The sequence below is a fragment of the Astyanax mexicanus genome, chromosome 21, assembly GCF_023375975.1.
Source record: "Astyanax mexicanus isolate ESR-SI-001 chromosome 21, AstMex3_surface, whole genome shotgun sequence".
Taxonomy (NCBI): Eukaryota; Metazoa; Chordata; class Actinopteri; order Characiformes; family Acestrorhamphidae; genus Astyanax; species Astyanax mexicanus.
Genome location: NC_064428.1, coordinates 21,204,241 through 21,216,252, shown reverse-complemented (window position 1 = coordinate 21,216,252; position 12,012 = coordinate 21,204,241). Strand labels below are relative to the sequence as shown.

The 12,012-nt window shown below is 37.7% G+C and overlaps 1 protein-coding gene across 1 annotated transcript in view; it reads right to left on the bottom strand.

The window, feature by feature from the left end:
- Positions 1 to 12,012, bottom strand: part of LOC103031399 (MSL complex subunit 3) — a 31,238-nt gene that overhangs the window by 14,655 nt on the left and 4,571 nt on the right. Inside the window, exons 2-12 of the mRNA XM_022674816.2 lie at positions 11,610 to 11,695; positions 11,174 to 11,269; positions 10,114 to 10,214; positions 9,901 to 9,995; positions 8,970 to 9,098; positions 7,635 to 7,795; positions 7,344 to 7,502; positions 6,762 to 6,970; positions 6,588 to 6,698; positions 4,744 to 4,853; positions 2,011 to 2,110 (exon numbers count right to left, since the gene is read on the bottom strand). Coding sequence (XP_022530537.2) covers positions 2,011 to 2,110; positions 4,744 to 4,853; positions 6,588 to 6,698; positions 6,762 to 6,970; positions 7,344 to 7,502; positions 7,635 to 7,795; positions 8,970 to 9,098; positions 9,901 to 9,995; positions 10,114 to 10,214; positions 11,174 to 11,269; positions 11,610 to 11,695 — 1,357 coding nt within the window. The remainder of the gene's footprint in view (positions 1 to 2,010; positions 2,111 to 4,743; positions 4,854 to 6,587; positions 6,699 to 6,761; positions 6,971 to 7,343; positions 7,503 to 7,634; positions 7,796 to 8,969; positions 9,099 to 9,900; positions 9,996 to 10,113; positions 10,215 to 11,173; positions 11,270 to 11,609; positions 11,696 to 12,012) is intronic.

The following is a 12,012-nucleotide window of genomic DNA, read 5'->3' as shown; positions in this document are numbered from 1 at the left end:
ATTAAAATATACAAATTGTGTTTCCACACACAGACTGAGCTTACTGGCTTTAAGAGATATTTAAAGTGAGCAGAACCTCATAGGCCAGGGCTAAATGTCAGCTTTTAATTTAGATTAGAGTCAAGTCATATCTTGAAACATCAGACACATGATCTAACACTTCAGAGCAAATGATGAATGTACGCCAGATATACATCCTTATCTTCCACTGATAAACACAGGGACGCTTATCTTACTGACATTGCTCCCTCACTAAAGGTCCTTTATGGAGGTGGACTGCCCATCGCAACTTTGGAGACACCTTGCCTTGCTCAGAACTTTAAATTTGCCCTTTAAATTTAAAGTGAACATAGTTTTTAATTACAGAAAGAAACCCCAAAAAAAACACTGCCTGTAAAAGCAAATGATGTTTTTAATCATTAAAGATTTACTGATTATTACTTGGTGTTGCACGGTATACATATACTATTTATACTATACTATATTACTTTAACCTTGTTTTCTTCTCAGCCTAAAGTAGCAGTTCATATTATTTAGTTTCTAAAAGGAAAGCAGAAGCATTTTCTGAAGGGATAAAAAATTGTGTTTAATGGTACCAGTGTGCTGAAACGACCATCCCTGCTAAGCATAATATATTCATTTTAAAAACTGGGGTGTTGCGTCACTTTTTGCGGGAGTTCTTCTGGCTTTGCGGGAGGATCCGGCTCAGTTTTACTGAACGTGAGCGGCTGGTGGAGCAATGGAGACTTCAGAAGGGGAAACTCAGACCTTAGTAGCTCATTTACTCATAATAAAAACAAAGTGTGTAACTGAAGTCAAGTTTTTGACTGAGCACTCTCTCTCTCTGTATAAACATAACCTGGAATCGGATTCATCCGCTCTGAAAGGAGACCGCCCAGTTTAAAATGATTCTTCCGCATGCTCGGTGCAATTACCCATTCTCACCAGAGAGGGCCCTAAATCCCAAAACTTAATCTTTGTTTTACAAATCTTTGTAAAAAATGTTTTGAATCATTAAATCTGTTTACGAATCGAGAGCAAATTTGAATTCCTTAATGAATTTTTTAGATGATTCGGACTTTATAATCAATTACACTAAATTGAGGCATTGTATTTAACCTATTAAACCATCAGACTGAAATCAGACTCGCCTTCCCATGCGTCACAGAGCAGTATAGGTGCGAGAGATTATGCTGATGAATTCTGTATCTACTGTATCTCTAGCTTAACCCTTTTTTATAACGAGAGAAAAAGGAATACAAGGCTGTCTCCGTTCATTTTAAATAAGTTTTGGGCAAGAGAAGACAGCAGCATTTTTGGATGACGTTGACAAATTAGTTCAACTCTGCACAATGCAGCTTTAACTTAGACTGCACAAAAAAAAAAAGACACTGATTTATAGAAGTGTTCCTGAGCAGTGATCAGTTAAGCCTGTTTTTAAGTGAGGTGCCACCTGAGGGCCTAAAGATCTCCAGCATCCAAGGATTTCTCTGGACTCTCTGAAATGTTTGACGATAGATGTACTATAGATGGTGTGGTATCCAAAATCTTTAGTTTTTCGCTGAAGTTTTTTTTTTCCCCCAAAATGTTTTTTTTTTTTTTTTTTTTTTTTAACAGATTGGTGAACCTCTGCCAATCTTTGCTTCTAAAAGACTGTTTTTATTAGTATATTTTTCTTTTCTTGCTTGCTGTAGCCCCGTCCAAACTTTACTTAGATGTGTTGCTGTCATCAACTTCTTTAATTAGCGATTTTCATGAAAATAATAAATGTCTTACTTTTAACATCTGATCCGTGTTCTATATACATACTATTATGAATAAAATATTTAATGTCTTTAATGGTTTGAGGACTGGTTTATAACAGTGACAACATGGTTGTGATTCCAATTCTCAAGTATCCCACCCATCCCTGGTATAAAGATGCATGTTGTACTTTAATTTTACGCAAAGTATCTAGAAATGCTGAGCATCCCATGGCCAGCACTGCAGTGGCGATCTCCTAATACTCACCGAATAGCCGCAGCAGGTGCTGAGAGCCGTACAGGTATGACGGCGGAGGAGGCTGATCACTCAGGGGGTAGTTGTCAGGCGTTAGTCTCCAGCTCAGGACCTAGAGCATGTGACAGGATTCAGTGTCAGTGAGCATGAAGAGATTAACAGATCTACTCGGCATGTCTCACGGCAGAGGAGCAGATGAGTGGGTTATAAATAGAGCGCGTGCACTGTACTTCACCAGTCTGAAGCAAGCAGCTGCCGCTTCCCAAGAAGAAGCACGTTGCAGATGTTTTATCTTAAACAGAGCAGAAAAGGGGGAGCAGGTGTTGCTGCAGCTGCGTGACGGAGTGACAGTGCGCGGTTTCACAATGCTAAATCTGACAAAAGCACTCGAAAACTACAGGACCTAAATGAGCCAGGAAGAAACTGAGCTGTGCGATATGACCACATCAGTCCTGATAACGACATGCAGATCACTTAATAATTCAATAAAAATCAGCGGAGTCCCAGCTTTTAAATGCCTTATTTTCTGGCTTAGTCACGGAAAAAATAGTTTAAAATTGAGGAAAAAAAAAAAAAAAAAAAGTATTTTTTGGCCCGCTCTATGACATATCATGATATAGCCCCTTTTTTTTTTTTTTAGAAATTTAGACATATTTCTTATTAAACTGGAATGAACAACACTCAACCAAATAAATATATTCATATTTTACTATATTTCTACTTTAACTGAGAAAATTGTGCAGAGCAGTGGGTGCAGGGTCAAGATTAATAAACACTCTTTTATAAAGGAGACAGACCTAAATTCAGAGACTTTTAAACAGAAATCATTTAGAAACATAAAGTAGTGACGTATGTGTGATGGGCTACATTTTCTTTCTTTCTTTTTCTTTAACTTTCAGTTAACAGCTGTGCTACACTTGTCAAGAGTTAATTACTTAAATTTCATGTCTCTTGATGTGTTTGAGAGCATCAATTGTAAAGTTCTGAAGAGGTAGATTTGGTATACAGTGAATATCTCTATTGAGTAATGTTCTAATTTATATTATAGCAAGAACTACTCAACTAAGTAAAGAAAAAATACTTAAAGAAATGAGGGTCAGTTACTCAAGAAAATTTGAAGAATTTGACAATATCCCCAAGCGCAGTCGCAAAGCATCAAAAACATTATGATGAAACTGGCCCTCATTAGGACCGCCCTAAGAAAGGAACACCAGGAGTTTCCTCTGTTACACTGGATAAGGTCATCAGATTTACCAGCCTCAGAAACCACAAGTTAACAGCACCCCAGATAAGAGCACCTAAATGTTTCACATCCTTGTTTCTTTACCACTTTGAAGTTACTACATGATTCCTTGTGTTCCTTCAAAGTCTGGATGACATCACTATTTATTTACAATGTAGGAAAGAAAAAAAAAAAAAAAGAAAAAAAAAACATTGAATGAGAAGGCGTGTCCAAACCTTTGATTGCTACTGTATATTACTCAGGAGAAATGTTTGAACGTAGATACAACAATCAACAAACATTTCAGGCTGAATTGAAATTTTACCAATAAATAAATAAATGATTAATATGAACAGGTGTCCCGATGCGGAGTTACTTAAACAAATGCAAGGCTTACATTAATCTTTAACCATGTGCAGTAATACATGGATGGATTCCAGCCCTCCGAGTTAAAAATAGAAGCAATATAAAATGTAATCACTAGTTCAGGGTTGCAATAGACCAGAAAACATCCTACTATTCAGAAATGTAATTACAATTTAATCATATATTGAATTAAAATTATTAGTCACATTTTACTACTTGTTCAACGGTGATATGCAATTAAACCTTTTACAAATATTGTCACCTTAAACCCACAAAAAGAGATACATTATATTAAGATTTTAGATCAACACAAAATCGCACTTGATGCTGCCACCCCCATGTTTCACACTGTGTAAGGTGTGTAGCAGTGTTACTTTTCTGCCACACATAGCTCTTTGCATTTGGCCACACTTGTGTAATTACATTTCCAGAGAGATGCGTGTCGAGCTACGGCATTAAGTACAGCGCAGGGTGCGCAACAACGTGTCCAACGTGTCCGGTGGACAGATTCTCCAGCCTGAGCTGTGAATTTCTGCAGCTCCTCCAGAGTGACCATTGGCCTCTTGGCTGCTTTTTGGTCGATCTGTCAGTTTGGATGGACAGTCATGTCTTGAAGAATACTTTTTCCATTTTTTGGATAATGAATTAAAACAACAGGTGTCTCTAACAAACCACTGAGGCCTTTACAGAACACGTGTATTTATATTCCAGAGTAAATTATACACAGCTGGACTCTTAACTAATTAAGTGACTTTTGATAGCAATTGATTGAACTGGATTTTATTTAGGCATTTCAGAGAATAGTGGGCTGAACACTTTCGCATTTCACACTTTTCAGAGTTTTATTTGATTACACTTCACAAATATGTGCTACTTTGTGTTAGTCTTTTACTTAAAATCTCAATGATATATATTTAATTTTGTGGTTGTAGGGTGACAAAAACGTGAAAAAGTTTAAGGGTATCAATACTTTTGCAAGCCGCTATATTTAAAGAAAATTTTCAACAAGCCAGTATTTTTATAGGTTTGATATCACTGTACATTCCCATATATAAGAGACTAAAAATCAATAAAACCAAAACCCTTTATCACCCTTTATGACCTGTGAGATAAAAATTAATATGTTTAAAGTTCTTCAGCTTAAACAGTTTACTCACTTCATTCAGCTCGTTGTTGCGGCGAGTTTCCAGCCCTGAGAAGACTCCACTACCATCCTTACTCGGTGTGAGGGGCAGCGGAGACGAGGAGCCACTGTGGACCGGAGTTCCTGTGTTCAAAAAAATAAACAGAAGAGAAGAGGAAGCTATTAAAAACTGTAAAAAAAAAACAAAAAAAAACAAACAAAAAAACAAACCAAAAAAAAAAACCACACACAGTAGGTAAGAAACTGCTATAAGGTTATTTTGTGCTTTCAAGCAATATCAAGAGTGGATGACAAGTGCCATCTGGTGGACACAAGATGTTGATACCATTACATTATGATCACAGGCATGTGCAGTCCTAAAGGACAATGGTTCCAATGTATTTAATCCTAAAAATAATATAATATAACAATTTATTACATGGTGCGATCGGGACCAGGTACAACCAGTAACCAGGGAGGTTCCTTTATTATTTTTTCCCAATTTTTGAAGGCCAATTAGCCCCCACCTAGGATTGTGCAATACTAATAAATTTGATTATCTCAATAATTTGTCATTTTGTTGACAATAATATAAACAATATGTTGCCTTATTCAAAAATATGTTTGTAAAGTCTTATATTGTACTAGCCTGCAATCATTTAAGGATATTAATAATTGCCAACTTAACGTACTGATGGAAAAAATATATGACATTATTACAAAAACAAAATTACCAGTGCAAATATTAAACATTATTATTTTTACATTAGTGGTGTCAAAAACTTAACTGTACTAAATCTCTTAACATTCTGTGATCAATCGAAATTATGATTTTAAGCAATTTTTTCTTTTCCCTAATTTTTCAGAGTTAGATAGTATGCTGTGCCTGGCAGACAAGTTTTTTTTTATTGTATTATAATATCTCCGTGTAGTTCAGCTTTCTGAATTTCTACCTATGCAGCATCAGTATGTTCATTTTGAATGTAGCTCAAAGTCTACAAACAACTAAAACACCCCGCAAACTGTCAATTTTCAAGCCATGTGGATGGGCCATTTAAATAGAAATAGTGATTACGAATCTACATGGATGGGTGTGGTGGTCTGGAATGTGTGATCAGGTAAAGTCCTGGTGTACTGCTATCTTGGCAACAGAAAACACAGGTGCACCCCTGACTGATTAGAACTCTGACAACATTGCTATCTCGACACAGCAGGTCTGCGGTGCCCCCACTTGTTACACACATATAGACAGGCAGCAGAGCACAAATCTAATAAAATAACATTGCTGCTCCCATAAATTACCTGCTCATGCACCTTCACAGCGTGAACACACAGGCCAGTTTCCTCTGTTGAGAAACGCAGAAGCCCTGTACCGTTTAATTACCAATATGCCAAAGCCAAGATGCACCTGGCTCTTAACATTTGTTTCACGTTACGCTCAAAACAAACCCATGATTAATTAAGAGAAATAATGCTTTTAGCATTTATCTAGCTGTGCAATGTACACTTTTTCTGTTTTTAGGGTAGCACAAGACACATGGACACACCCTAAATTAAGCTGCACAGTTGTATGAGAGCAATAAGCAGTGATGTTCTGCAAATAAGCCAACTGGCCATTTACAAAAAGCATGGCTTCTATTGATTCCTTGTGCCATAAGAGAACAAATTAGAACAAGCAAGAAAAAAGTAGAAAAAGCAAGAATCGATGAACAGTTTGATTAATTAAGTCAATCGATTAATTATATAATGTATGGATTAACTTCTAAGAAACCATTTGTTGGGCTGCAACTAATGGTTTCTTAAAGGTTAATCCATAAATTACTGTAGAATTAATGACAATTAATTCATTAGTTGATATAATCAAACAGCAGCACTCACTTTTCTCCAGGTTGAGGAAGAATTTGGGCAGTGGTGTTGGTGCCTCAGAGAGCCTGCGTTTGGGCTGGGGTGAAGCACTGCTGCTGCTGCCCCCTCCTCCTCCTCCTCCTCCTCCTCCTCCACCACCACCACCACCACCACCACCACCACCACCTCCCCCTCCTCCTCCTCCACCTTCAGTGGTCCGGTCTCCTCCAGAGGTGTTGCGTGTGGAGCGTCTGAGAGACTGCATGTCCGAGTCGGGATAGGTGCAGCGTCGGCGCTTTGGTGTGGTCGCCGCGGTAACCGGGGTGGTGGACGTCTCGCTGAGAGGAGGCTGGCTGTCTGTGGATTGAGGGGTGGAGGGATTCAGGCCGGGGCTTGGAGAGCGCTCCCGAAGAATTCTAGGAAAGAGTGAAAACAAAAAGGTGATTTTTAACCTAAAGGATAAACTTTACACACACATTTCTGGACAAGCTGAGAGATACAGAACCAAAGCATGGAAATTGACATTGACTTTATATAAATATAACTATATTTAAAAAGTGTTTAGCAGTGTTGCATTGCCAGCTTCACCAGAGATACATAGTGCAGTTAGCAGCATGTAGAGCCCTCAGTAGAAGTGACAGAGATGCTATACCCCATATTACAGGACAGTGTAGCAGCAACATGATTTTAAAGCAGAATTTTATGGTTAAAAAAAAATTCCTGGGTCATTACAAAATCCAACAGACACCATTCTCGTCATGCTATGTTGGTGATATTTGTTTACCCTACCTGGTCGAGCATCCTGCACCATCATTGATCGGCTGAAAGAATTTGGACGAGCTGACTTTCTTGAACTGAGCCTGCTCGTTGGGATACAGGAGGATTAAAGGTAACGTGAAGTCAAAGGTGATCCTCAAGCCATCCACCATCTCCTTACAAAGCTCCTCACTGCAGGCAGAGAACATATGAAGAACAATGTGATGATGCATACGAGGAAGCTGAGTCTCAGTATTCCTTTCACCCTCCAAAATTCTCAAACCCAGACAAAAGCAAACGTAGCATCTCTCCAGTGGAACTTACTTCTTCTCTGGTGGTATATAGTGCGGGTTCAGGTTGGCCTGTGTTGAGCTCTGAGGGTGCCGGTAGCGCTCGTTGGCAGAAAAGGCAGCATTTATAGTGAAGTGTTTCACGTAGGACTCCAGAATGTTTACTATGTTCATCGGGCTCGGGAGCTTCACAAGCTAGAAACAACATTGAGAAGTCGGTCAAACCAGTCATTAAAACCAGTGCTTTAATACACTGCAAACTGTACTGCACTCAAAGAACATGCCAATTCAACCACAGTTTGTGTACTTTATCCATATTGTGAGATCTCGCCAGCTCTGTTTCTGCCAGTTTCTCTCCCTTTCAGAATAAGCCGTTTAAGGGCTCTGTCACTTTTATGCAAATAAGCTGCTGCTGGTCACGCCCTATACTTACTGCTAAACTGCAAAACATAAACAAGTGATTTATGCATAATATGAGTCCCTTTACTAATAAATGAGGTTAGCATAACATTAGGTAAACTGTTCAAGTGTTATGTAAAGGGATGGCTTGGGAATGCTTACACCTGTTCTAAGGCGTTATCTTGTAAATATGCACCCCCCCTGCCTGTATTAGCTCACACTTCTTACAGGATAATAATTGGTTACTGAATATAAATGTAAACAATACCTTCAAAACATTTATTATTTATTTACATGAAACAAACAGAGCCATTAAAATCACCAGTGCAAATGTGTAAACCATGTCACCTTATTAGTTTAAATTAATTTAAATTTAAATTTAAAAACCAGTGTTAGTGTGGCAAAATTAAATTATATATTACTGGTGACAATCACTTAAAAATGAATTGTCGTATTTTTTTTACTTTTTTAGAATTAGAATATTGAAATATGTTTAGGTTAACTCAATAAAGAAAGCTTTAACAGGGAAAATAAACGCTAGTTTAGCTCCATATTCCACACTCAACAACCTGGAAACATGTCATCAACTGAGAGAGAAAGAGAGACAGCGAGAGAGATAGGGAATGAGAGTGAGAGGGAATTAGTGCCATTTTTAACTGCACACAGGATAAACACACTCACACAGACAAGCTCATCATTCCCATCATTAATACGATCTCTGACTGAAGAGCAAAGCTAGGCGAAGTAGGTGGGGCAGGTGGGGTGGTTGGGTGAAAATGAAGCATGCTGATTGGCCGAAAGCACTTTGTTTACGCACAGATTCTGTGGATCACTGAAACTTTGATGACACAATATGTGTACTTTAGAATGTAGAAATGCACAAAATTACTAGATTAAAATGCGCGCTTATTAAGTAAAATGTGTACATGTTGGCAGGTCTGATAGTGGATTCTAATAACTGGAAAACTACCTTCTTTCTCTTGTTGACGTAATAGCAGTCCTCCTCCAGCTTCTTCTTAAGGACTTCAGGGATGTCTATGTTTATAGCGATGGTCTTATCCTCATTCTCCCTCTTGGCATGTGTCTCTTGCTCTTCCCTCTGTGTAGAAAAAAAGAATAGAAGCAAAACTATTTGAAAAGAAAACACATTAAAACTTTTAGCAACAGTGGCACTACTTTAAATAACTTAAAAGTCAAGACTATTGCTTTAACTTCTCCAGTACAATGAAAGCTTGTCTAAATATAATTACTTGGGGTGTAATGATACGCTCTGTTCATGATTCGATTACGATACTGAGTTCACAATTCAATTTTCTCACGTTATTTTAAACACATGTGAATTAAGGAAATTATTTATTTATTTTTCTAAAGTGTAAACAATGTAAACAATAGGGGTGTAACAATGCACTCTGCTCACGTTTCAATTCAGTTTACAATATCAGTATTCCTAATGTTTGGAACACACTTTGTGTACACATTATATAAACGTTTATTGTATAAATATTTGTATCCATAAATACTGTTCTATAAATACTGTTTTATACTTTTTTGGCTGTTGACTGGCTTAAAAAGTGGTTGTGTAATTGGTTTCAGTCTAAATTCATTAACATGTCCTTCACCCTTTGCTTACGCCTACTGGTTCTCCAGCCTGCACTAGTCAAAATCTGAGCTCTGGTGTTCAAACAACGCAACTGCATGAGATCTCATAGTAACAAAACGTGGAATCTTTTGTTCCCGCGATGCACAGGGTCACATTTTTCCATCATGATGCATCATTACACCTCAACTTACAACCAGAAAATAATTAGAGAAGTTATATAGAAGGTTAATAGAGTTAAATAGTTCTAAATATAACTCCTACAATCCTTAAAACTGGCTTATTAAAAAACAGAACCACTCACCATTTCGTCCAAATCCTCAGATGACTCGCTCTCACTTTTTAAAGACTCTGGATCGGAATCGTCCTCGCCGCTGTCATCAGATGATGAGATCAAAGCTGGATCACAGCAAAGCAAACACACATTAAAAATATTAATTAAACTTCATATCATATTCACCTTTAAAGGGTGAATGTTCGTTAAGAGTAATCAGAAAGCAGGTTAACAGTTCCTTACAAGCATCGTCGCTCTCCTCCTTTTCCTCTTCAGGTAAGCCTTTCAGCACAGAGTTAACACCAGGCAAACGACAACGTCGCTTCCTCCATCCCTTCCTCCTCCTACCAGCAAAAACAACGTGTGTGTGAGAGAGTGAGATTCATTAACTTTAACTACATCTATATTTCATATATAACTGGCACAATATATTATTTCAGGATTACTTATGCAATGTGCACATGCACAATAATGACATTGTGGGATGTGCAATATCTTGTGCAATTTCAAATATTTTATGATTTTTACTGTTTGGTATGAAAGGAAAATTCACACTGTTTTCATTTTCATTGAGTTCTTTAAAAGTTGGGAATCTACTGAGATTCCTTCCGAAAGCTTCTATATGCAAATATGTACAATCTCGATTATCCAATTTGGAAAACTAATCTCATTTAAAGAGCTATAGGCTGTGGATTGGGTTCTAAACGGACAACTATCTACCTGCCTACAATACAGTTAACCTAGGTTAGCTAGTGCACTAAACTACTGTACTAGCTAACGTTATATTTCCAGTAAGGTGCTGTTAAAAAAAAAAAAACAATAATAAGAGATAAAGAAAGAATTTTAAACAGTCCAGGTTCAGGCTTAAATTCTTAAAAATGTATTTAATTTTTATCTTATTTTAAGGTGTTAAACCTCATTTATTTAGCTCTAGACTGTGGACTGGGTTCCAAATCGACAACTAACTAGATATATGTTTACAATATAATTAGTTAACCTACTGCACGGAAATACTGCACTGTATATTCAATAAGCTGACGTTACAATACAGTATTTGTTAATTAAATATTCCACAGAAAACAGCACTACTTACAGCGATGTACACGCTATTGTTTCATTTTGTTTTAATTGTTTATGTTTACCAAAATACTGCACTAGCTAACGTTATATTCCCAATAAGATACATTTTCTATAACAGTAACATTAGCTAGCTAGATTAGCTTCATTAAAAGTAAACGTAAATGGATTTAAAACATAATTTGTGCTTTAAATAGCCAAAAATAGATAAAGTAAGAGCCCTTACATGCGAGCCAAAGCCTTGCGTGCCAGTTTACGTTGTAATTTCCGATTTTCCTCCGAATCTCTGAGAACATGATCCTCTGCAGCCCAGCGATCCCAGCTGGAATAAAAGCAGCACAGGAGAGAGAAATCTCTGTTTAGTGAAAAAGATTAGGTAGCCTGGCCAAAGCACACAAAACAAGGCTAGCTAACATAGTTAAGTGATTCAGCAAGCAGTCTAGCTGAGAAAAAATGCATTTAAAGTCTAAAATAGCCAATAAATAAGCTAAAATAGAGGTTCGAGCTTTTAATTCATTCCATACTGACTAGCCTAGCTATGTGGCTAATCTGTCAGACAGCTCGCTGGCTAGATTTTTAGCTATATGAGCTAACTACATAAGAGCTAACCGCTAGCTAACCGCTAACTGGCCCTACATGGATCTGAGCAAGCCTCTCCTTACCTCCTGTTCCAACCATTGAAGTGAATCAGATACTTCGGGACCCGCCTGCTGCCCTTCTCATCTTTTCCAACTACAATGTCGACCACCTACAAAAAGGCAAAGTGCAGCATTAGCGTTAGCATTAGCATTAGCCCAGATAGCCAAGGGAGCGAGCTAACTGTTAGCTCTGGGAAAGCTGGAGTGAATCTGGACTCCAGCTAAGCTAGTAGCGTTGGGAATTCTGGCTCCCCCTTTTTTCAGAGAGTCGATTCTTTTGAATCGGTTCACTGAAAAGATTCAGCTCTTTCAGTTCCCTATTGGTTATTACTTTTTTACTAGTGTAAACATTTTTAAACGAGCTAAAAGCAGCAGAATTCCCACTCCACCACACATTTTCTCCAATCACGTGTGGTTTAACAGAAAA